Below are 21,649 nucleotides of genomic sequence, written 5' to 3'. Positions count from 1 at the left end.
AGAGAAAGCAAAACATTGTAAGGAGAAAATATGTACAAGAACATCTGATAAAAATTAAAATTTTAAACAAAGTTCAACGAACCCACCCCCTCCCCCCCCGGGCGCAAGCCAACCAATGGGGAAAAAGAAGGAAAGAAAAAAAAAAGAAAGGAAAAGACACGAAGCTAGATTTGCATTGAGTAGTAATTATCATCCAATCTCTTTCCTAATCTGTTATGGTAAAAGGACTATAAATGGTAAGATAATCCTGCATGCATAAAGCCGTAATAATGTCAAATACTCCGTTAGTAGTAAGTAATTATATCCGCATTAGAAGCTTCCATTTCCAACAATTGGAGCAGTGGCAGTGTCACAGCCGGGCTTCCCGCATTGACTTCATATCATTCGTTACCAAGAATACAATTCATTCATTAATTTCCGCCAAGCTATAAATCTCATGACACCCGCACCCTCAACTTCCTCGCTCGCTCTCTTTTTCTCTCTCTCTTCGCCATTTTGTCCTGTGAATCCACCCAATATCTTGCTTCCGCAAGGGTTCTCTCTTCAATCACCAGTTCATTATTCCCATGCATTTTCAGTAGTGCGTGGACATTCTTCCCAGGAGTGCTTGGTCGTGAGGCGCGATTCTTGAAGAAGTAATATTTGGACAATTTTTTTTTTAATTGGTTTGAGTAGGTTTTAATCAAACGTGAGGGGTAGCATAGCATCCACTCCGCCGCAGCAGACTGGAAACGCTCCCTAAACGCGCCCTTAGTGTTACACGGTGAACAATGGCATTGGCATTAACGGGCGATGATCTAGCAAGGAAGAGTACTGGTAGCAGGAGTTGGGCGTCGGCCAGTTTCAGGGAGGCCTGGCATCCTGCTCCCGAAGCTTTTGGTGGAAGTACTGAACATGAGGAAGATGAGGAGCAGCTCAAGTGGGCTGCCATTGAGAGGCTGCCAACCTATGATAGGTTGAGGAAAGCTGTGTTGAGGCAGGTTCTGGATGACGGGAGGGTCGTGGGTCACGAATTGGACCTCGTTAGGTTAGGATCAGACAAGAAGAGGATGTTGGTTAATAATATACTAAGGGTTGTTGAGGAAGATTATGAAAAGTTTCTCCAGAGGCTAAGAAGCCGGGTTGATAGGTTCGCCTTAAATATTCTCATTCAACAAAAATTCTTCTTTTGGTTCTTGTTTTAGGATTAATGTTTGTTAACGCTCATGCATGCATGTAGGGTTGGGATTCAGGTTCCAACAATTGAGGTCCGTTACGAACATTTATCTGTCGAAGGAGAGGTTCATGTTGGGAGTAGAGCAATTCCAACTTTGCTGAACGCTATCCTGAATGTAATTGAGGTAAATCACCACGCGACCTACCTTTTGAAATTAGAGGGGATAAGTTCTTTTCATGTTCGTTCCTGGGAATTCTAACATTTATTAGTTGTGATTTTGGTGTCCATATGTCAGTTCAAGAAACACTACGGTTGTCTAAAAACTGAAAAAGTTCATCTACATTTACTAATCTTGTGTTTGATTGAGTAATCATTCTAACGTAGGCTAGAATATGCGCCCAAAAAAAAAATAAAAAGCTAGAATAGATGGGTGGTACTAATATGTTTTTTTGGTGACTTATATGTTCTCTGTCAATGTAAACTGTCATGGACACAGACTGCGCTGAGATCAATTCGTCTTGCCCCTTCCAATAAGAGAAAAATAACTATACTTAAAGGTATCAGTGGAATCGTCAAACCATCTAGGTATCTTTCTGTCCCTAGTTGGATAATTGTTGTTCTGATCAGTCTGCTGCATCACAATATCTGCGTTATATATATATATATATATATATATATGTTGCAACTCGTTTTATTCCACTGTCCTCGGAGTAATCACTTGAAAACAAAAAACTTTATTTTGTTTTCAGGATGACACTACTTCTTGGTCCGCCAGGTGCAGGAAAAACAACATTGCTGCAGGCACTTGCAGGAAAGATTGAAGATAACCTAAAGGTACAATGGTTTTTTCCAGCTATTTACTCATCTATATGGTATTTGAAACGGTGTTTGTTATGATATATACTCCCAGGTATTAATAGGTCACTAACCAGCATTTTGACACAGACGTGTGGAAAAATTACATACTGTGGTCACGAGATGGATGAATTTGTGCCCCAAAGAACCTGTGCCTATGTTAGTCAACATGATCTGCATCATGGAGAGATGACCGTCAGGGAGACATTGGACTTTTCGAGGCGGTGCCTGGGAACGGGCCGAAGGTACGAAATGCTAGCTGAACTCTCAAGACGCGAGAAAGAAGCAGGAATAAATCCAGACCCTGAGATTGATGCATTCATGAAGGCTGTAGCAGTGGCAGGTCAAAAAAGTAATTTGGCCACAGATTGTGTTCTCAAGGTCAGTTCTTAAGTTTCTACACTGGTTTTCAACATTTGGATTTCGAGTTTGACAAAATAATTTAGTAGTCAGATTTCTATTACAGCTTCTTGGATTAGATATTTGTCCGGATATCATGGTTGGTGACCAGCTAAAAAGAGGTATATCAGGGGGGCAGAAGAAGCGTGTTACCACAGGTAAAATCCCAGAGTTTCATCTTACAAGTTACAACCCTCGTTTTGTGTTAGCATCACAACTGTAATTCGATTGTTCCTCTATTTTCTTTCTGGTAAGAGAAATGTCAATGAGGAATATTGATTCAATATACAGTAATTCTAAAAAGAAATGGAGCACGCTTTTACCTGTCTAAGAGATGACACCATTTGTGCTCTGGTTGTCTCAAGAAATTAGCTGTCAGCTCCCCAGGGGGATGTTGGTTCATGCTTCAAGTGTCTTTAATAGTACGTTGTCTGCATCTCAACTGGATGCAGGTGAAATGTTGGTCGGGCCAGCAACAGCTATTTACATGGACGAGATATCCACTGGATTGGACAGTTCCACTACTTTCCAGATAGTAAACCACATGAAGCACATGGTTCACGTCATGGATATAACAATGATTATTTCTCTGCTGCAGCCAGCACCTGAGACTTATAATCTATTTGATGACATTATATTGCTTTCAGAAGGTCAAATTGTCTATCAGGGTCCACGGGAACATGTCCTGGATTTCTTTGAGCATGTTGGTTTCAAGTGTCCTGACAGGAAAGGAGTTGCTGATTTCCTTCAAGAGGTGACTTCCAAAAAGGATCAAGAACAGTACTGGATCCGGAAAGACCAGCCGTATAGATACATATCAGTTCCTGAGCTTGCAGAAGCCTTCAAAGCCTTTCATGTTGGCCAACGGCTTGCAGAAGAGCTCAGTGTGCCTTACGATAAATCCAAAACCCACCCAGCAGCATTGGTTACGAACAAATATGGTCTCTCAAATTGGGAAATATTGACGGCATGTTTTTCGAGAGAATGGCTGCTGATGAAGCGAAATTCTTTCGTGTACATTTTCAAGACAGTTCAGATAACAATAATGGCCATTGTTTCATCCACAGTGTTTCTTAGAACGCAGATGCCACATGGCCAATTGCAAGATGGAGGGAAATATTTTGGAGCTCTTTTCTTCAGTCTTATCAATATAATGTTCAACGGAATGGCTGAACTTTCAATGACGGTGTTCAGGCTTCCTATCTTCTTCAAACAAAGGGATTCCCTATTTTATCCAGCATGGGCTTTTAGTTTGCCAGTCTTTTTGCTTAGGGTCCCTCTGTCTTTCATGGAATCAGCAATATGGATAATCCTCACATATTATACGATAGGGCTTGCTCCCTCCCCTGCCAGGTAAATAAATATTTCATGCAGTCTAATCTCTCTCAGCTATTTCGCTAAACGGAAACATGACTGTAATCTGTGAATTCTACTCTCGTATTTTATGGTGCATTGAAATTCTCAAATCAAATCAAATCCCCAGCACTGACAATTCTCTTCCATATGCTGTAGGTTCTTCCAACAGTACCTGACATTTTTCTGTATACATACGATGGCTCTCTCTCTTTTCCGCTTTATTGCAGCAATTGGAAGAACGCAGGTTGTAGCAAACACATTGGGTACCTTCACTCTGCTAGTGGTCTTTGTGTGCGGAGGATTTGTGGTTGCCAAAGGCGAGTGTTTAAAATTCTCCTTAAAGAAACCTAGAAATCATTCTCACACAGTACAAAATACTTTCACGTCATATTGTGTAACAAAGAACTACGCATTTTTTGAGAGTGGAGAAGCTAAATTAATCAACTTTTGCATGGTATAATAGAAATGCAGTACAATTGCAAGGCAGATTGATTTTTAGGATTACTGGCCGTTGCTAAAGTGTGTTCGTATTGTTGCCTGAAGATGCCCTTAAGCCATGGATAAGATGGGCGACCTATATTTCTCCAATGAGCTATGGACAAAATGCTATTGTCATGAGCGAATTTCTTGACAAGAGATGGAGTGCAGTAAGTTTTCTACATAATCCGCCTTCTACAATCTATCCTCTAGTCTGTTTATTTCTACTGCACTTACAAGTCCTAAATTAAAATCTTAGAACATTTCACTTGATGCAGCCTAATTTGGACCCCCGAATCGATGCTCCCACGGTAGGGAAAGCCCTCCTGAAAGGAAGAGGCTTCTATACAGAGTGGTCCTGGTACTGGATATGCATTGCAGCACTATTGGGGTTCTCCGTTCTCTTCAATGGTTTCTTTGTTGTAGCACTGACTTTCTTAAACCGTGAGTACTACATGTTGGAACTCTCATATGTTGACTTGAACTTCTCTTTCTCTTTAGTTGGAATAAAAACCAGAAATTGAAGTAGTTTTGCAATGCATTTGTCTTCAGCCTTGGGTGATTCAAGAACAGTAGTCTTGGATGAAAACCAAGAAAAGAATTCATCTTCTGCAAGCAACAAGGAAACATCCGAAGGTTTGGTCTGTCTTTAATGGTTCGACATTTTATGATTAATGTTAAGGTGTTGCTAAGGTGTGAATTTTGAGTTTGAAATCTTATGTTTCTGATTACATAATCACACCTGCTCCTTCTTTCTCTAATTATATGGTAATACATCGTGTACGCGAAAACTTGTTTCACGACTCTAAAGCAATTAGCAACTAAGAAATTAAGCTTCAGCTTTAAAGCTCATCGAATTAAAGCATCTTTTATTGTACATCACATCTGCATGACATGCTTCCTTGCCCCAACCGTATATGAAATATAACGGTTATTGTGTTGTTCATTAATTTGCTGGTCTGAGGTGTATATAATGATTGGCTGATTTCAGGAACTGACATGGAACCCAGAAATGCCTCGAGTAGCACAGAAGCAAATGGACATGACAAGAAAGGCATGGTTTTACCCTTCCAGCCATTGTCTATAGCTTTCAACCATATTAACTACTCCGTGGATATGCCAGCTGTAAGAGTTTTAATTTACATCAACCCTTTCATTTTGTGCTAAAACGTTTGAATGGATAAAAAGCACTAAAAACAATGCTGCTAGCTCTTTAGTTCAGATTTTCATATTTAAAACTCAAACTGGAAATGCCCCCTCGTTCTCCATGAAGGGTCTCAGAATGCCTAAGATGGATCTTTCATGTCTAACATTTTGCAATTGGTTTACCAGGAAATGAAGAGTCAGGGGGTTCAAGAGGATCGTTTGCAACTACTACGAGATGCTAGTGGCTGTTTCAGACCTGGAATATTGACAGCACTTGTAGGTGTTAGCGGTGCTGGGAAGACAACTTTGATGGATGTGTTAGCTGGACGAAAAACTGGAGGATACATTGAAGGAACCATCTGCATCTCAGGTTACCCGAAAAACCAGAACACATTTGCCAGAATAAGCGGATACTGCGAACAGAATGACATTCATTCACCTCATCTTACCGTGTATGAATCTGTCTTATACTCCGCCTGGCTTCGTCTTCCCGCTGATGTAAAAGAAAGCACTCGGAAGGTAAGTGATTCATTTAGATCTTCAACATAAATATTGACTGATAATTGTATGCTTCAACCTTTTGCTAACCATCTTACTATTATTTTGCTTTGGAATTGAACTGCAGATGTTTGTGGAAGAAGTAATGGAGCTGGTTGAACTCAAACCTATAAGAAATTTGTTGGCTGGCCTTCCAGGAGTTGATGGTCTTTCAACAGAACAAAGAAAACGCTTAACAATTGCTGTAGAGTTGGTTGCCAATCCATCCATAATCTTCATGGACGAACCAACATCTGGTCTTGATGCTAGAGCTGCTGCCATTGTTATGCGCACTGTAAGAAATACTGTGGACACTGGAAGAACTGTAGTGTGCACGATTCACCAACCAAGCATAGACATTTTTGAATCTTTCGATGAGGTAAGAGTGACAACAGTTTACATTAGTATATCAATTTATTCTTTGCAGAGAAACGAGTGGAATCCCCTTGGTTCAGTTTTCTAAACTTAAACATATTTTCATTGTAGTTGCTTTTGATGAAGAGAGGAGGGCGCGTGATTTATGCAGGACCACTTGGTCGCAATTCTCAAAAGCTAATAGATTACTTTGAGGCAAGTGTATCTCCTACTGTTATTTGGTTAAAATTTATCCGAGGGAAAACCAAAGTGTTTGTAGCTTCTTTCCACATATTCTAGTTGTCTTTGAAACTAAGGTCAGCCAGGAAATTCCCAATGGGCTTTGATTTATTGTCCACCTGCAGGTTGTCCCAGGAGTTCCCAAGATTACTCCTGGATATAATCCTGCCACGTGGATGTTGGAAATCAGTACTCCGTCAGTTGAGGCTCAGCTGCAAGTTGATTTTGCTGACATTTTTGCTGAATCAGCCCTTTATAAGTAAAATCCGAATGACCGACTGCTCTAAGCATTTCGTCTTTTACCCTTTTGTTCTCTTTCCATGTCTTCATTTGGATAACTTGCAGGAGAAATGAAGAACTTATAGCAGAACTCAGTACTGCTCCACCTGGTTCAAAGGATCTTTATTTTCCAACAAAGTACTCCCAACCCATATTCACTCAGATCAGAGCTTGTTTCTGGAAACAAAGATTGTCGTATTGGCGGAATCCTCGATATAATGCTATTCGTTTCATGTTGACAGTCGCCTGTGGCGTTATCTTCGGTGTCATATTCTGGGACAAGGGAGGAAAAATGTGAGTCCACAGTTTCTTCAGATGACTTCGCTCGCTCGGAATGACTTAACTTGAATGCTTGTTAAGGATGTCCAAAAATTTGTGATTCTTGTCGAAGGATAAACCCGAGCCTTTATGCATGTGTTGCTTATAGAAACTACTCTAGAAAGTAGGCTCTTAATGATGAAGCTTTTCACTGGGCAGGCAAGTACAGCAAGATCTGCTGAATCTTATGGGAGCTATCTATTCTTGTGTCCTCTTCTTGGGAGCCACCAATGCCTCCTCGGTGCAGGGAGTGGTTTCCATAGAGAGAACAGTTTTCTACCGTGAACGAGGAGCTGGGATGTATTCGGCATTTCCTTATGCCATCGGTCAGGTAAAACTCAACAAGGACACTCTGATGGATCACACTTGCTAAATTTACAGCAAAATAGTCTTTTGCGAAATTCAACGGGACACACATCAGATAATTTAGTAGTGTGTAACTTAAAAACAAGGACAATGATAATTTAGTAGAGTATTTTCATGGGTGTTTTGCAGGTAGCGATTGAGGTGCTCTACGTTTCAATTCAGACCTTCGTGTACACTCTTATCATTTACTCAATGATCGGATTCGAGTGGACAGCAGCCAAATTCTTTTTGTTCTACTATTTCTTGTTGACGTGCTACACTTACTACACAATGTTCGGGATGATGCTAGTCGCACTGACTCCAAATATTCAAGTTGCTGCAATTTCAATGTCTTTCTTCATGAGCTTCTGGAATCTGTTCTCGGGTTTCCTCATTCCTAGGACAGTAAGTCAATTCTAATGAGAATGTGGCGGCTTAGCATGGAATACTTGAGACATTTTATCTTGATCCTAAGACTGTTAGATGATTGGTTTATATTTTTATTGTTTCAGCAAATCCCAATTTGGTGGAGGTGGTATTACTGGGGCTCACCTGTGGCTTGGTCTATCTATGGTACCATAACCTGTCAAATTGGTGATAAAACTAACCAAGTTGTGGTGCCCGGGTCTCCTAATGTTACGGTGAAGGGGTATCTAAAACACGGCTTGGGTTATGATCATGACTTTCTTCCGGTGGTTGGTGTAGTTCATATTTGCTGGGTACTTCTCTTCGCCTTTGGCTTTGCTCTCGGCATCAGGTACCTCAACTTCCAGACTAGATAAAAACAGCTCTGAAACATCATTAGGACTTCTAATTTTTTGTGTTGTGTAGACATGTCAAGCGGTGATGTCCTTACAACACACCCACAATTTTGGCAATGTAGCTTTTCCTTAGTGGGATTTATTCCTTTCTCTTTCTCTTTTTTTTTTTTTAGAGTCAATTGTTTTGATTAGATGTGGCTCTGCACCAAATGTACCATGAATGATCTAAAATCTAGGAGGTTGCTTTCCTTCCACAAGCGTGAGCGGTGTGTGTTCAAGGTTCTATTTTGACATCCGGGCTAAAAAAATCACCTCTTCCTTAGTTCCTTTACAAGAGGACTCAATCGACCCACCCACTGCAAAAGCTGATTACAACAAATTTCCCTAAATCTATCTCACAGTATATATAATTAAATTATAATTCAGATTTTGATGTAATTTTTTATAGTTATGAAGACAGTAATACGTCAAAACAATATTCAATGAGAGCCCCCCCCCCCCCCCCCCCCCCGGTGGGCGCCAACAAAAGCACAAAACAACAAAATGATGGAGGAGTATAAAAGATCGACTTCACGTTCAACATTCGTAACCAGATTTTTATTGTCCCGTCAATCCCGAATCTACGGCAAAGTCGTGTAGAGGTAGAGCCCCCCATCAATTAAACGATTAATGACCGAACGACAAATGCTGCTGCAACTGCAAGCAAAAGCACATGGAAGGGCGAAATGTTGAAGCTCAAGACCCCAACTCCACCCAAAAACACCGAGTGGTCTGTTGCATAGGTGATCTTCATGGGTACGTGACCAAGCTCCAGAGACTCTGGACAAATCTTGAAACCCTCATGGGCCCGTCTGATTTTGAGTCTGCCCTCGTCATTTTCTTGGGTGATTATTGCGATAGAGGTCCTGACACCCGCAAAGTCATAGATTTCTTGATATCTTTGCCCTCGAAATACCCGAAACAGTCCCACGTTTTTCTGTGTGGGAACCATGATCTTGCCTTTGGGGCGTTCTTGGGGGTCCTTCCCAGGCATCCGGATGGCTCCCCCTTCTCGGAGACTTGGAAGGAGTATGAGATGAATGAGGAGAGAGAGGGGTGGTATAAAGGTGAGGGCTTTGAGAATATGCATGTGCAGGGAAGGAGATGGGCTGGCAAAATTACTGTCAGATTTAATGCGCTGAAGGGCACTGAGTACAAGGGATCGATTTATGATGCTTGCCCCACGTTTGAATCTTATGGAGTTCCACATGGATCTGCTGGTAAAACTTGCTTCTTGTAGCAATTCTTGGATCCCTTGTGATTGTCCTTGCACTTGTTGATTGCTTCTGTATGATTTTCTTTTCTACAGGCGAACTTTTGTGTTTAATTAGCCAATGCCCGTATGAATTTGATACTTTGATACTGCTTGAATATATCTTTATTTGGGCACGCTGCATCTCTTTGGGTTTGCATGTTTACATTGATGAGTGATTGTTTTCTCAATGCAAGATTGTATATCTTGGGTCGATGTTGAGTGTTGAACCTATGTGGTATGCTTTTGGGCGTTTTGCAAATTTCTAATATATTTGCATTGTCGATCATTCTGTCTGCTCGTGGCTATACCCTATTAATCTGGGATGCTTCTGGTGGCATTCTTTTGTTCATATCATGTGCAAATGGTTCTTCATATATCCACCTATGAAAAGGGGTTCTTTAAGTTAACAAGGATACGAAACTGGCTTGACTGCTTTCTTGTTGACGGTCAGCATTGGCATTATATCTGTTCCTCTAATATTAAGAGTCCTCATTCGTGTAGGTTTTGAACTTTCAATGGTAAAGGTCGCTTCCTTGCCATAGGTCAATACTTTTGTAGCTTTTGATTTGTGAACTTTAGTTTCTCGTCACAAAATTCTATGTTATTCAGATTTGATGAAGGCTGTTCCTGATGAACATAAAAAGTTCCTTGCTGATTTGGTTTGGGTCCATGAGGAGGTAGGTACTGTTATTGCTCCAGTATATCTCTTTTAGTGAGTTTGCTTTGGTGACTAAACAACTACCACTAGACTGCTAAACCACTTGAGGCTCCATTACTGTTTTTAGGTTGTAACTCCATACGAGATATAAAATTTCTGTTTTATGGGTTGAGCATTGCAGGATAACATCAGCATAGAGACTGAGGAAGGGATTAAAAACTGTAAATTGATTGCTGTACATGCTGGTTTGGAGAAAGATAAAGAGATTCAAAAACAGATGGAATCTCTGAAAGCCAGGGACACGAGGATTTCTAAAGTGGAAGCTCTCAGTGGGAGGAAAAATGTCTGGGAAATTCCTCAGGTAATTGCTTATTAGTGCATTGATTCACATTAGATAGATTCACAATCTTCAGTTTTCAGTTCTCAAAGTTATCGTGCTAATGTGTTTTATAAAATGATTACGTTTCTAGGACAATTTACTTGTAGGCAGTAGCATGAGAATGTAACGAACACTTGTGTTTGTTCTACCACTTCCGTAGGAACTTACTAAATCCCCAACGATTGTGTTGAGTGGTCATCATGGAAAGCTCCACGTCGAAGGGCTTCGGTTGATAATAGATCAAGGTGGTGGACTGGAGAATAATCCTGTGGCTGCAATGGTGCTTCCGTCTAGGATGGTTGTCCGTGATACTGATGAGATTTGATAAAGTAATTATAACTCACTGGTTCATGGGCACATTCCAGCTCAACTAATGGAGATACTGAGCCTGCTGCAAGGCTGGAACTGTACCATGTCTTTACGGCGTCATTTAATTGTAAGTTGTTAGTAACGGTTCAATGTTAGAAGCCATCACCTCTAAAGGGCTGGCATCTTGAGTAAATCATGTACTTGCCCAACTAGTCATTAGAAATTTGTCCAATTATAGAAGTCTGATTATGCTCCCGCCGCCCCATTGACAGTTCGGGATATTTATTTTCTTATCAAAGTCAAAGTAATTTTTGATCTCTTTTTTCAATAATGTTATTTTCATCTTTATCTATATTTCACTTTAAATTCAAATTTGAATTTTTTAGAGTAATTTTGAAAATAAATTCACTAACTTCACTATCAACCTATTTTTGTTAAAAGGCTGGAATCCCAAAATGTGACAAATTTTTTCAAACAGGGGGAGTATTACTTATGAAAGGCTGGCATCTAATGTAAATAGTTTGTTGGATGGTTTATTTTTTGCATAATTTTATTTACTTATATTAGAAACACATTTTTAATCATTTTTTTTATTTACATACATTACATTAAAAGTGCTGTAGTATTTTTTCAAAAAAATATCCCAAATAATCTCTTATTCCAAATGTAACCGTGGGATAGATATAGGCTAGAGACCTAATCTGCGGAATTCTTTTAGCTTTTGGAAACTGCGGTCATAGCTTTCAGGTCCAGGTGGCACAAATCATATCTCGAGAAAGATACCAACCCAACTATCAAGGTTAAAAGCTACAGTAACCCAACTATCAAGTTACATTTAGAATAAGAGTTTATGAACAGCATTTTGTCGGCATTTGAAGCTAAAATATTCAATAGGCATCAAAAGTTTTAGCTTCGCAAACAAATCTGTTCCGCAAACATTTGCAATGTGTCCGCTCGGTCATTGCTTGCACTTCATTTGTCAGTCTTTACTCTACAAGGATATAACTCTCAGGCAAATTCTGCAATTAACACGTTCATTTAAGAATTTGAGTTCATAAAATGGGCAATTAGCAATTTTGACGTACAAATTATGCATATTTCTTCTTTTCCGTCAATAGAACCACAGTAAAAGCTGTAACTACGTACGATTCCAGGAGGTTCAAGTACTGGTGAAACGTAACAACTGGAAAATTAAGCTTGCAGCACGAACTTTCCCCTTTCTCTCAAAAAATTAAAAGACAAAACTGTAAATGAAGAGGAAAAACAAAATGCTGGAGAGAACAGAGATGATGAAAAAAATGTAAAGCTTCTAATCCTCCTCACTTCCTGAACTATCAGAGCTTGAACCAGTACTTTTATTGTGAGCAGAACCATTGGCTACAGCCCCTCTGCTCTTTGTGTCTTTCACGTCCTCGTCGTCTTCACTATACTCACTCTCATAATCATCATATTCTTCTTCTTCCTCCTCATCTTCCTCCTCAATTCCATCCTCCACCGTGGGTACTTCATCTGTTGAGACAACGCCCCTTGTACCTGCCCTGCTGCGTTTCAAAACCTTCAACTTCAGATTTGACTTCACATCACAGCCAATCCAGGAGTCGCACAAGCAAAGAGAAGTCAAGTTGTAGTTTCCCTCAGCTGGAGCTTGGAACTTGCCCATTACTAGCCTAGATCCCTTTTTAACCTTAGCAATTGCTTCTTTAACAGTTGCTTTTACATCCCTTGCACTAGCACCAGAGCCTTCTTTCAACTCTTGAATTGCTTTTGATGCAGCAATGATGGCTGTAGCTTCATCCATAAAGTTGACCCTCTGGGATACCCAGACATCATTTGACAGAGAGTCCGCAAGCAGCAACCAGAAATTCTCCTCTTTGTCGCAAGGAAAATATGGAGCATGTGGAAGGGCACGAATCAAACCATTGCCACGCTCAAGAGTGATCCAAGCATGCAGTGTGACTATGTCACCCTCTTGTATCCCCTCTTCACCTTCAGTCTCACACGAGATATCAAGTGAAATTGAAGGCATCATTTGAAGAACCTTCTCCACATCTTCTGATTCCGAAGCAGAGAACCCAGCAACCTGACTGAGAAGCTCCGCACGCTCTTCCAGTTTCATATCTCGGAAGTCTTGAAATGTGCGAATTTTCTAAAAATATAAACAGAAATGCATAAGGATCTACTGCCAACATCAGAAATATAACAAAAGAAGGGCGAAAGAGGAGGAGAAAATTCAGCACCAAAAAGGGTTTAGCGAGGCGATAATCAAACCAATGATGCTGAGCCTGGTTGGGCCAAGTTTACTAACTATGCCTGATTTGTCAAGTGTCAACTTAAGATTATAGAATGGCAATCACTAATCTGCTTGGTGACTGCGGTGAAGTTAAAGATTATAGAATTAATCTGTGTTTTTTCTTTTTTTTTTTGGTGATTGTTTTTTTGGGGGGGGGGGGGGTTGGGATTGGTGTTGAGAGAGAGAACCTTTCTTGCAATCTTTTTCACCACTGTCTCACTGAAATGTGGCAGCTGCAGAAAGGGTGCATAGCCCTCACTAGATCCAGTTGCTTTTCTTGCACTTAATGGAACTGCCTGGATTCAGGAACCCACATGCAGACAAAATAACTACCAAAGGTATTTCTTCAAATCAGGGAAAATAACAAAAGAACCTAGATAAAATAGCAGACAACTTTTCAGGCACCAGAACTATAAACCTGACGAAACCGAAGGCAACATGGGAATCATTTGATGGACAAAGCAACCATGTTAGAACTTTCTAGACAATTAAACCATTAGTCATGCTTGTAACATGAATGGATGCGCATAGTTATAACAGCTGCTTTCAAAAATGGCCTACGAAAGCTTGCCTCAAATAACTGTATGCTTAAAATGTCAAAAGAAATGAAGAATTGATTCTCTTAGCAACCTGACATAATCAATCTCCTCAATAATTTGAGAAATCATTTATGCAAAACGAAGATTTGCAATCAACTGCACAAGCCAATATCTACAAACTTGGCTGGGAAATAATGTGAATCCCAAATGACACTCAAGCTAATCAACATAGTGGGAGAAAACATCTAAGAAAAATGAACTTGCAGCAACATATCCAGGGAAGATAAAAGCCTTTTCTATCTTCTCTATCATTTAATAACTAGTCAAAACAATTCTAAAACTATAGTATCTTTTCTTGCTTGCCAGATACAACTGAAAGCATTTTGTATATAACTCCATTCTAAATGTTATCAACATCAGCTGAGAATAAAGATATCAGGGTTAAACAGATATAAATTCAAATAAAGACCTGGTTTTTTCAAAAGTAATTCAGGTCCTCTGGTTTCTCTATCTAACAGAGATAAAGCCTTCAATAGTGCTGCTGCACCCAAAAGTGCATGCTAAAGAATTAAGATTGAAGTCAGAAGTCAATAACATGAGACCGAAATGCATGCTAAAAAATTAAGATTGAAGTCAGAAGTCAATAACATGAGACTGAAATGCATGCTAAAGAACTAAGATTGGGGTTACAAGTCAATAACATGAGACCCCCAGTATCTGTTTCTTGCATGAATTAAGATTGAGGTTAAATGTCAATAACATGACACCCTCACTCCCTGTTTCTCTCTTTTCCTTTCATTTGTAACAGAATACTTGGAGTAAAGAGTCTAAACAAAAGACACCAAATGACAACAGGTGAACAGGGTGAAAAAGGTGTAAGCAAAATGTAATTTGAAGTTACATACAAAACCTTGAGTTAACGTTCCTTGTGCAGCTATAAAATAAACATGGAGGCTCAATGTCAAAATTATGATTAGAAAATAAAGATTGGCAACATTCAGCACCAACATACAGATAGTGGTTGTTTTTGTAAATTATAGAAACCTGCACGATACACTGGGACAGTTCAACTACGCCAGTTGCAGGTCTCAGCCATCCATGCCCCTGTGGAGTGCGAGGTACGAGTGTCATCTGCACCAAGAAGAATTTCATGTAAGTAGGGCAAAAGATCACAGCACGTATTAAATCCTGGAAAGTGAAAAACAACAAGAATATTTCCAGAAAACCTTATTCATGGTAAGAAGCCACAAAGATGAGTATCCCAGTAGCAAATCATTAAGACATTCAAATCATTCAGGCATCACTTCAAGAACATACCCACTTAAATAATCATCAATGATTTCAAGAACATGTTTAAATAAGTTGTCTAAATACAAAATACAGCACGTAGCAACATCTTATTACCAAGTCTAACAGCAAAAAGAAAACAAATAAATAAGCACAGATACAATAAGAAAGTATGGTACCTTCATCAATTCTTCAAGAAGACGAGGAGCAAGTTCAAGCACCCGTTTCAAATCACATTGCAAGTTTGGAGATAAATCTGACGTTTCACGAGTTAAATGAGCTTGAATCAATAATTCAGACTGCAAATAGAAAACAGAGGACAGACTGTGAGGAAAGAAGAACTTCATGGACAACTCAAAATGTAGATGTTAGACATGTGACCTTCACATAGCCAGGATGTTGCTTAAAGAACTTTGCTTGTTCTTGGCGGATGTTCTTCACGTCCAAATTCAACTCACTCCTGACTAATACAAAAAGTTTCTGAAGAGGCTCTTCATCAATCCGATGGACAGGAGTGTCCCTGTACTCAGTGGCCTTCACGAAGAGATCCAAGACTTTACTGTATCACATGGCAAAATCACACACAGTATTGAGAGACTAAACTACATGTTAATTAACACACAGACATTAGTAGCTCAAGAGTCTCTATGAAAGAAAAAGACTTCAGCAATTACTCATGCATAAGAAACACTAAAACATCTGCTTCAAAGACAGATTACGGACAAAATTGTAAATCTACGTTTTTGTCAATTTACCTGATGATGTAATAATACATAACATCCAAACCACATTGCAGTGTTAAACAAATTTATATATGAAACATTTGTTGGGGAAATTGCAAAGCAAAGCTTCTGCTTTTTCTCTTTTTCCTTTTTTTATAGGGGTTTAATAGAAGAGAGGCAAAAAGCGGACTCCAATTCCTCGAACCTTAGACCGACATTCATGACTCCAAACAAATGGAAACTATATAAAAATTCAATTGCAACCAAGCAGACACATAGTTTGAGGTCAAAGTTTTGATCTTGATATGGAGCACACTAGCAGAGCATTAGAGGATGCCTTACCTTGGAGCTAAAGACGGCTTCATGCTAATGTAATATGTATAGATCGTTGAGTGCATGACATAGTTTCCAGTATATTTTGCAGATCTTGATAAATATATGACAGCAATCATCAAAGGCAAAATGATGCAAACTCCAACTATGCCAAGCAAAAGTATTCCACCAGATGATCCATCAATGTCTAGCAGGAATTTAGGAAGGGCTATGCCCATTTGAAGACCCTGAAAATCAGATTTAATTGACTTCAGATCACTATTCTAGAAATTCAAATTTCAGGTAAACTTGAAACCATTTCACATTTTCTTCTCCATGGTAGTAACATTCTATTACCTGCCTTCCATCAGGATGACCATACTTTTCAAAGTTCTCACGTGATACTGGGTCTGTTAAAGCTTGATAAGCCTTTGAAATGTAATCCACGAAATATTTATGTGCCTCTAAGAAAATTTAATGAGAAATCAACAAGATTAATGCAATCCAGGAAAAACATCAGGGCTCTCACTGGCTTGAGCTCAAAGAAAATAGAATGCAAAATATCAAAACACCTTCAACCTGGATCTGGATTCTTATCAGGATGGTACTGAATGGAAAGTCTCCTATATGCCTTCTTAATTTCAGAATCAGAAGCTCCAGCTTCCAGTCCCAGAATATTGAATGGCTCAAACACTTGGATCTGAGCGTTAAAAAAAATAATAATAAATTTGAAGAATGATCCATTTGCAAGAAGCATCTTAAACAAATGTTAAATAGAGTGCCAAAAAAATGTCCAAATGCAACAAAACATGAAACAATAGATAAGCAAGTGAAGATTTTATAATATTTTCATTGGGAACTGTAAGACAAAAATATATACTACTAATACTTCTCAGTATTGATAGTATCGATGCAATACAATACTAGAGTTTTTGTGATTGCATATCATTCTTGCATACAAGTAATATAATTCATATATCAAGTGTAAACATCATTTCAGGTGCACTAAATTGCATGTTTAGATAGCCTCTCTAAGTTAGCAGTTAGAAGCAGATTAATTAGAACATGAAGTATTTGCGAAAAACCCTTGGAACATATGATTTGAGTCATTAATTCAATGTAAAAAAAAATAATTCAACGTCAAATAAATGTTTGACCCTGCACACTAGCTTTATCAGAACAAACCCCAAAAAGAGAAATATGTGTGTGTGCGTGTATCGTGTGCCTCATTCTTGACATACTTCTGCATGAAATTTTCATGGAAGACAGAAATTACCTCGCTGCTAATATGTTTGATGTAATAAGCCAAAACTGCCATGATGACCCACAAGAGTACAAGTGTCAAATTACTATAAGTCGAAAAGTTTGAAATCTGAAAATTAACACAGGAAGAATTAATGTCAGTTTGACAGTGACGTTTCAAGCTTACAAATCCAATGTAGTAAAACATACTAAAAAACTAAAGACCATCCACTAACCCGCTTGAAGATTGATTTGCGATATTTCCCAGACCGAAAACAAACTGAACACTGACAGTTAATGTTTGTAGTTTTCTTTGAAACAGCATGGAATAACTTGATTAATGTGTACGGTACTAGAGGAAAAGCCATTAGTGTCAATATAAATATTGGGAAGAGAGTACTATTCTCTTCTGCTGCAGCCATATTCAGGTCTCTTTGTCAAAATTTGAAGAGATGCCTAGTTTATGCTCGTGGAGATGTGCTTCCAGTACAGCTACATCAACAACCTCGAACAGAAATGAACCAATCAGAATTTGCATAGCAGGGTTAAACAATGGCATGAATAACCAAGACTGCACAAATAAAACTTCACTAGTGGGACAGATCCTTGATTAGTGTATTCTGTCAGCCATCAGAACCTTACATGATAATATAAGCTACAACAACCACTAGTGAACCTCTCATAACCACCTTTTCAACAAGGTAGAAATAACATGGAACAGCACATTTGCAGAACATGCTTATTGAGAAGGTCCAAATTAAACCTTTGTGTCAACTGATACTATTGATATGTCTCTTCATACCACCTGTAGTAATGGAGCTCAGTAATTCACCAACATGATCTTCTCTCTTTTGCATTTAAATCATGTGTGACATAGATTCTGTGTCAACTTAAGAATATTAATTACTGCAATTTTTTGCTACATAATGTGATTGGCTTGCCATACAATAGGATTACTCTCTGGTAAGCTCTAATATTGACCCTACAGACAGAGGAGATTATAACCTGCAGAATATAGCATCCTTACTGTGTCCTATGAAGGTAATAGTTGAGCACAGAACATTTGGAAATCTGAGTAGAAGACGTGATTAATAAAAGAAGATCCTGATTTGATTTGTCAAACATCGCCATACAGATCATACCAATTTCTGTTTGTCAATCATTCTGAAAAACTTTTTTCTTCTCCAGTTTTCTCCAGCTCTGAATGCTACTGAGGAACTAAAATGATCTCCGGCCACAAACTTGAGCAGCCTAAATAATTTTCATTAACTTATTGTATTACAATTCGTTTACTTCCCTGATTTCATTGAATAGTTCATACAAACATATAGCGCATCACGAGTTTCGTAAATTGCACCTAAATTTGCAGGATGACGGATTAATATGCCACCGATAACATCCTTCAAAGTCATATTCTCGGCTTCAAACTTACATACAACATTACATTCAAACTTCATGTCCTTTAAATATGAGAGAAGTCAACCAGCACAGTTAAATTCCTAGACATTTACCTTCAAAACGTGAAGAACATTCAGTATTTTCTGTCAATCTAGTCGGTTCGACATAAAGCAACGCATTGAATTAACGAACCTACACAGTTCAAATATTTAAAGAAATCATTTTGATCTACACAGTTCAAATATACCTCATGTATGTGCCTGCCGGTGAATTCATTCGTTTAATTTGATAAGAACATTTCCAACTTAAGAAGACGAAAGCACTAGTCAAACATACGCATATGCACATAAGAAAGGAAAAGCAAACTCGATGCATTTGGCGAAAATTCTTGAATCAATTAAAGTTGTGCAGCTATTAATTGTCATGTGTAATCGGACACGAGGAAGTACCTCAGCCGGAGATGCTGCCGGAAAGATTAACCGAAGCTTAAGAACTCAGCTCGGTCGGAAGAGGAGGGAGAAGGCTGAGTCTGTTATACTCGGTGTCCCCACTCACCTTAAATAAGCCCTAGATTTATAGGAAGGCGTGCGAGAAAATATGTAGCGGTTCTCGCACTACTCACTGTATGTAAAACGAGTCAAATTTCTTCACCACACTTTGGAAAATGTTAGGTAGTCGTGGCTTGTGACCGATGCTAGCCAGCAGGCGCTACAACCATCTTGGGCTTGATTTTCGAAGATTCGAACGCGTCGTAAAATGGGCCTGGGCCTTACAATATTATTGGTGCGTTATAGTTTGCTCATTTTCGTTGTTTTTGGACTGGATACTTCCACATTTATGAGTCCAGACGAGTTGAGTTAACAAATGAAAGGAAAACGCGATACCAGATCGGAAATCATTGAAACTTTTATTGACGAAAAGCAAGGAAAATGCATTAAAATTTTTAATTTGAATATTTGTCGTGGCAAAGTTTGATTAATGTGTTGAATGAGAATGCATAGGCTTTGATAAATGACAAATGGTGGGCAACTTAGCGCAAGAAAAGCCAAACCATCCTAAGGTGCATGCTATATCCAAAAGCAAATAAAATACTGATCACAGATACCACATCATGTTTTCATTCAATTTCTCAAGATGCGAAGTTGAACTTATCAAATGTGTGAAATAAATCATATTTTTGGCTGCATATGGTAAGAATATTAAGATAAGGACGTAAGAATTTAACTAGTTTGTACACCATTAATTGTGCAAGTAATATTGTGATATTACTCAAAATCAAAATTTTTATCTCTTTTTTTTTTTTGTGAAATGTAGACAAATACTTATTTAAACTTGTAACACGTTCAAGTTTTGATACAATATTTTTTTATCTTTATCATCATTGTAAGTACTTGTTATGTAGTGAATTCATTTGATTTTTTTTTTTTTAGCATGTTAATGTATTTTGTTATATGCATGAGATGGGGATTTTTATTTTTAAAAAAGAGCTATTGCGGAAGTTTGGCAAATCTTGCTTGGATTGTATTTTTGAAAAAGTTTTTGGGAAAAGTTACTGAAGTAATTTTTAGAATGTAAATCAGTGTGATGTAAATGAAGTAAAATGGTAATTGAAAATGTGTAAAATGAATATTCATGAAAAATATAAAAAGTTTTTTGCAAAATAAATATCTAAACAATATATGAGTTTTATAGACACTAGAATAAATTAACAAAGTGCGGTTCAAATTTACGTATAATCCCAATTATGAATAGTCTTAAATATGAAGTCATATGCTATTAGTGTTTCGTAAAAATTAAATTGATTATGCGTGCTCCGTAGCTGTTTTCTTTTAACTTTTTTATTCAGTTGTGGAAGTTGGCTATTAAGCCAACCTAGAAAAACCATGGCATTTTTATATTAATTAATCAGTGTACGTATTTTCACAATTTGATATATAATACATAATTCGAATTTAAATTTTAAACTCAAAATTTACCCATGTATTGTATATCAAACTGACAGTGATAGTGGAAACACTATCAGTATATACAAGATATATTCTTTTAATATTTGTAACATTTTTATTACCCCATTTGTCCCGCGTTTATATGTCTGCCTCATGAATATATATATGTTCTTTTCAATGAGCTATCTTTAATGTTATGCGCTCTTTTTTTTTTTAAAGAAACTTTAATACTAAGTTTGAGGAAAAATGCGGAAATGAATACATTCCTTAATCCAAAGTAAGGATCCATCCTCTTTTTTTTTTTTTTTCGGTCTAGTGTCACAATTTACGCCAACTCTTACTCTAATGTATACTAAGTGGATGATACCATCGTCGAATCATATGGTATGTACGGGTGCATTAAAGTAAGGGTCCATCTTTCTTTTTTTTTTTTTCTATTGTCACTGTATATATATGTACTTCTACTTTAACCTATATACACTAAGTGAGTGACACAACCGTGGGACCAAATGAGTGCATACATATGTATGGAACCTTAACCTTTGATTCCACAGAAATATCTGGTCAACAACTACTCTAAAAAGAAGATTAATAGTTGTTTAGCAACGGTCCATCTTATGCGACACTTGTCTAATGTACTGAGCTTATGTCACATGTATGCGTTCTTTCTTTAAAAGGAAAATTGATAAGTACCGTTCACCTGAGATGAGGCGCCTAGTCAGGAATGGCACTTGCACACCGAGGTAAAGAAATTTCAAGTATAACGCGCGCAGCCGCTAGAAATATTCGGTATTAAATCGTTATCAGTTCGGATATTTTATTTCCAATTTCAGGTTGCGGAAAATAATATAGGATTGATAAGAGAATATTCTAAAGAGATAATTTCAGAAACTACCTTTAAAGGTTCAAAATTTCCCTTAATACCTTTAAAGGTTCAAAATTACACATAACTTCCTTGTCTATTTAAAATAACAATATCAACCATAACATTCTAATAAAACTCCATTGCTTGCTATGCTTATGTAGCGAACGAGTTTTATCATTTTTTCC

The 21,649-nt window shown here is 38.1% G+C and overlaps 3 protein-coding genes across 5 annotated transcripts; 2 read left to right on the top strand and 1 right to left on the bottom strand.

Annotated features, from left to right (window-relative positions):
• The first annotated feature begins 459 nt into the window (after nucleotides 1-459).
• On the top strand, nucleotides 460-8,478 carry LOC113693894 (ABC transporter G family member 39-like). Its single transcript, XM_027212657.2, has 20 exons — nucleotides 460-1,129; nucleotides 1,220-1,340; nucleotides 1,653-1,741; nucleotides 1,906-1,990; nucleotides 2,102-2,392; nucleotides 2,478-2,568; nucleotides 2,863-3,763; nucleotides 3,923-4,083; nucleotides 4,310-4,413; nucleotides 4,522-4,687; nucleotides 4,796-4,879; nucleotides 5,235-5,368; nucleotides 5,576-5,908; nucleotides 6,015-6,305; nucleotides 6,413-6,496; nucleotides 6,646-6,779; nucleotides 6,866-7,093; nucleotides 7,277-7,448; nucleotides 7,613-7,867; nucleotides 7,975-8,478. Exons 1-20 carry the CDS (start codon nucleotides 771-773, stop codon nucleotides 8,242-8,244), a joined length of 4,353 nt encoding a protein of 1,450 aa, XP_027068458.2. The 5' UTR covers nucleotides 460-770; the 3' UTR covers nucleotides 8,245-8,478.
• Nucleotides 8,479-8,801: 323 nt separating this feature from the next.
• On the top strand, nucleotides 8,802-11,178 carry LOC113693895 (tyrosine-protein phosphatase RLPH2-like). Of its 2 annotated transcripts, none has more exons than XM_027212660.2 (4): nucleotides 8,802-9,482; nucleotides 10,127-10,194; nucleotides 10,357-10,536; nucleotides 10,646-11,178. In XM_027212660.2, exons 1-4 carry the CDS (start codon nucleotides 8,936-8,938, stop codon nucleotides 10,679-10,681), a joined length of 831 nt encoding a protein of 276 aa, XP_027068461.2. In that variant the 5' UTR covers nucleotides 8,802-8,935; the 3' UTR covers nucleotides 10,682-11,178. The 2 variants fall into 2 exon arrangements, with proteins under 2 accessions (XP_027068461.2, XP_027068460.2); XM_027212659.2 differs by having other exon boundaries at nucleotides 8,804-9,482; nucleotides 10,715-11,178.
• Nucleotides 11,179-11,937: 759 nt separating this feature from the next.
• Nucleotides 11,938-19,316, bottom strand: LOC113692372 (dnaJ protein ERDJ2). 2 transcript variants are annotated; one of them, XM_027210765.2, is made up of 11 exons: nucleotides 19,103-19,316; nucleotides 17,492-17,760; nucleotides 17,290-17,385; nucleotides 16,593-16,713; nucleotides 16,371-16,477; nucleotides 16,044-16,261; nucleotides 15,361-15,538; nucleotides 15,159-15,278; nucleotides 14,737-14,823; nucleotides 13,342-13,449; nucleotides 11,938-13,009 (listed from the first exon to the last, which is right to left on the bottom strand). In XM_027210765.2, exons 2-11 carry the CDS (start codon nucleotides 17,675-17,677, stop codon nucleotides 12,173-12,175), a joined length of 2,058 nt encoding a protein of 685 aa, XP_027066566.1. In that variant the 5' UTR covers nucleotides 17,678-17,760; nucleotides 19,103-19,316; the 3' UTR covers nucleotides 11,938-12,172. The 2 variants fall into 2 exon arrangements, with proteins under 2 accessions (XP_027066566.1, XP_027066567.1); XM_027210766.2 differs by having other exon boundaries at nucleotides 17,492-17,747.
• Nucleotides 19,317-21,649: the final 2,333 nt, after the last annotated feature.

Source organism: Coffea arabica, chromosome 6c (assembly GCF_036785885.1).
Source record: "Coffea arabica cultivar ET-39 chromosome 6c, Coffea Arabica ET-39 HiFi, whole genome shotgun sequence".
NCBI classification, from domain to species: domain Eukaryota; kingdom Viridiplantae; phylum Streptophyta; class Magnoliopsida; order Gentianales; family Rubiaceae; genus Coffea; species Coffea arabica.
Note: the sequence above shows the minus strand (reverse complement) of the source record. Positions and strands in the feature narration are given on the sequence as shown.

Coding starts and splice junctions, on each gene's coding strand:
- LOC113693894 (XM_027212657.2), top strand. CDS start 771: ATGGCATTGGCATTAACGGGCGATGATCTAGCAAGGAAGAGTACTGGT. Junction 7,449..7,612: donor TTCCTTATGCCATCGGTCAG/GTAAAACTCAAC, acceptor GGTGTTTTGCAG/GTAGCGATTGAGGTGCTCTA. Junction 7,868..7,974: donor GTTTCCTCATTCCTAGGACA/GTAAGTCAATTC, acceptor TTATTGTTTCAG/CAAATCCCAATTTGGTGGAG.
- LOC113693895 (XM_027212659.2), top strand. CDS start 8,936: ATGGAAGGGCGAAATGTTGAAGCTCAAGACCCCAACTCCACCCAAAAA. Junction 9,483..10,126: donor AGTTCCACATGGATCTGCTG/GTAAAACTTGCT, acceptor TATGTTATTCAG/ATTTGATGAAGGCTGTTCCT. Junction 10,195..10,356: donor TGGTTTGGGTCCATGAGGAG/GTAGGTACTGTT, acceptor TGAGCATTGCAG/GATAACATCAGCATAGAGAC.
- LOC113692372 (XM_027210765.2), bottom strand. CDS start 17,677: ATGGCTGCAGCAGAAGAGAATAGTACTCTCTTCCCAATATTTATATTG. Junction 16,478..16,592: donor TGATAAGAATCCAGATCCAG/GTTGAAGGTGTT, acceptor AAATTTTCTTAG/AGGCACATAAATATTTCGTG. Junction 13,450..14,736: donor TGTCCCAGTGTATCGTGCAG/GTTTCTATAATT, acceptor TCCTGAATCCAG/GCAGTTCCATTAAGTGCAAG.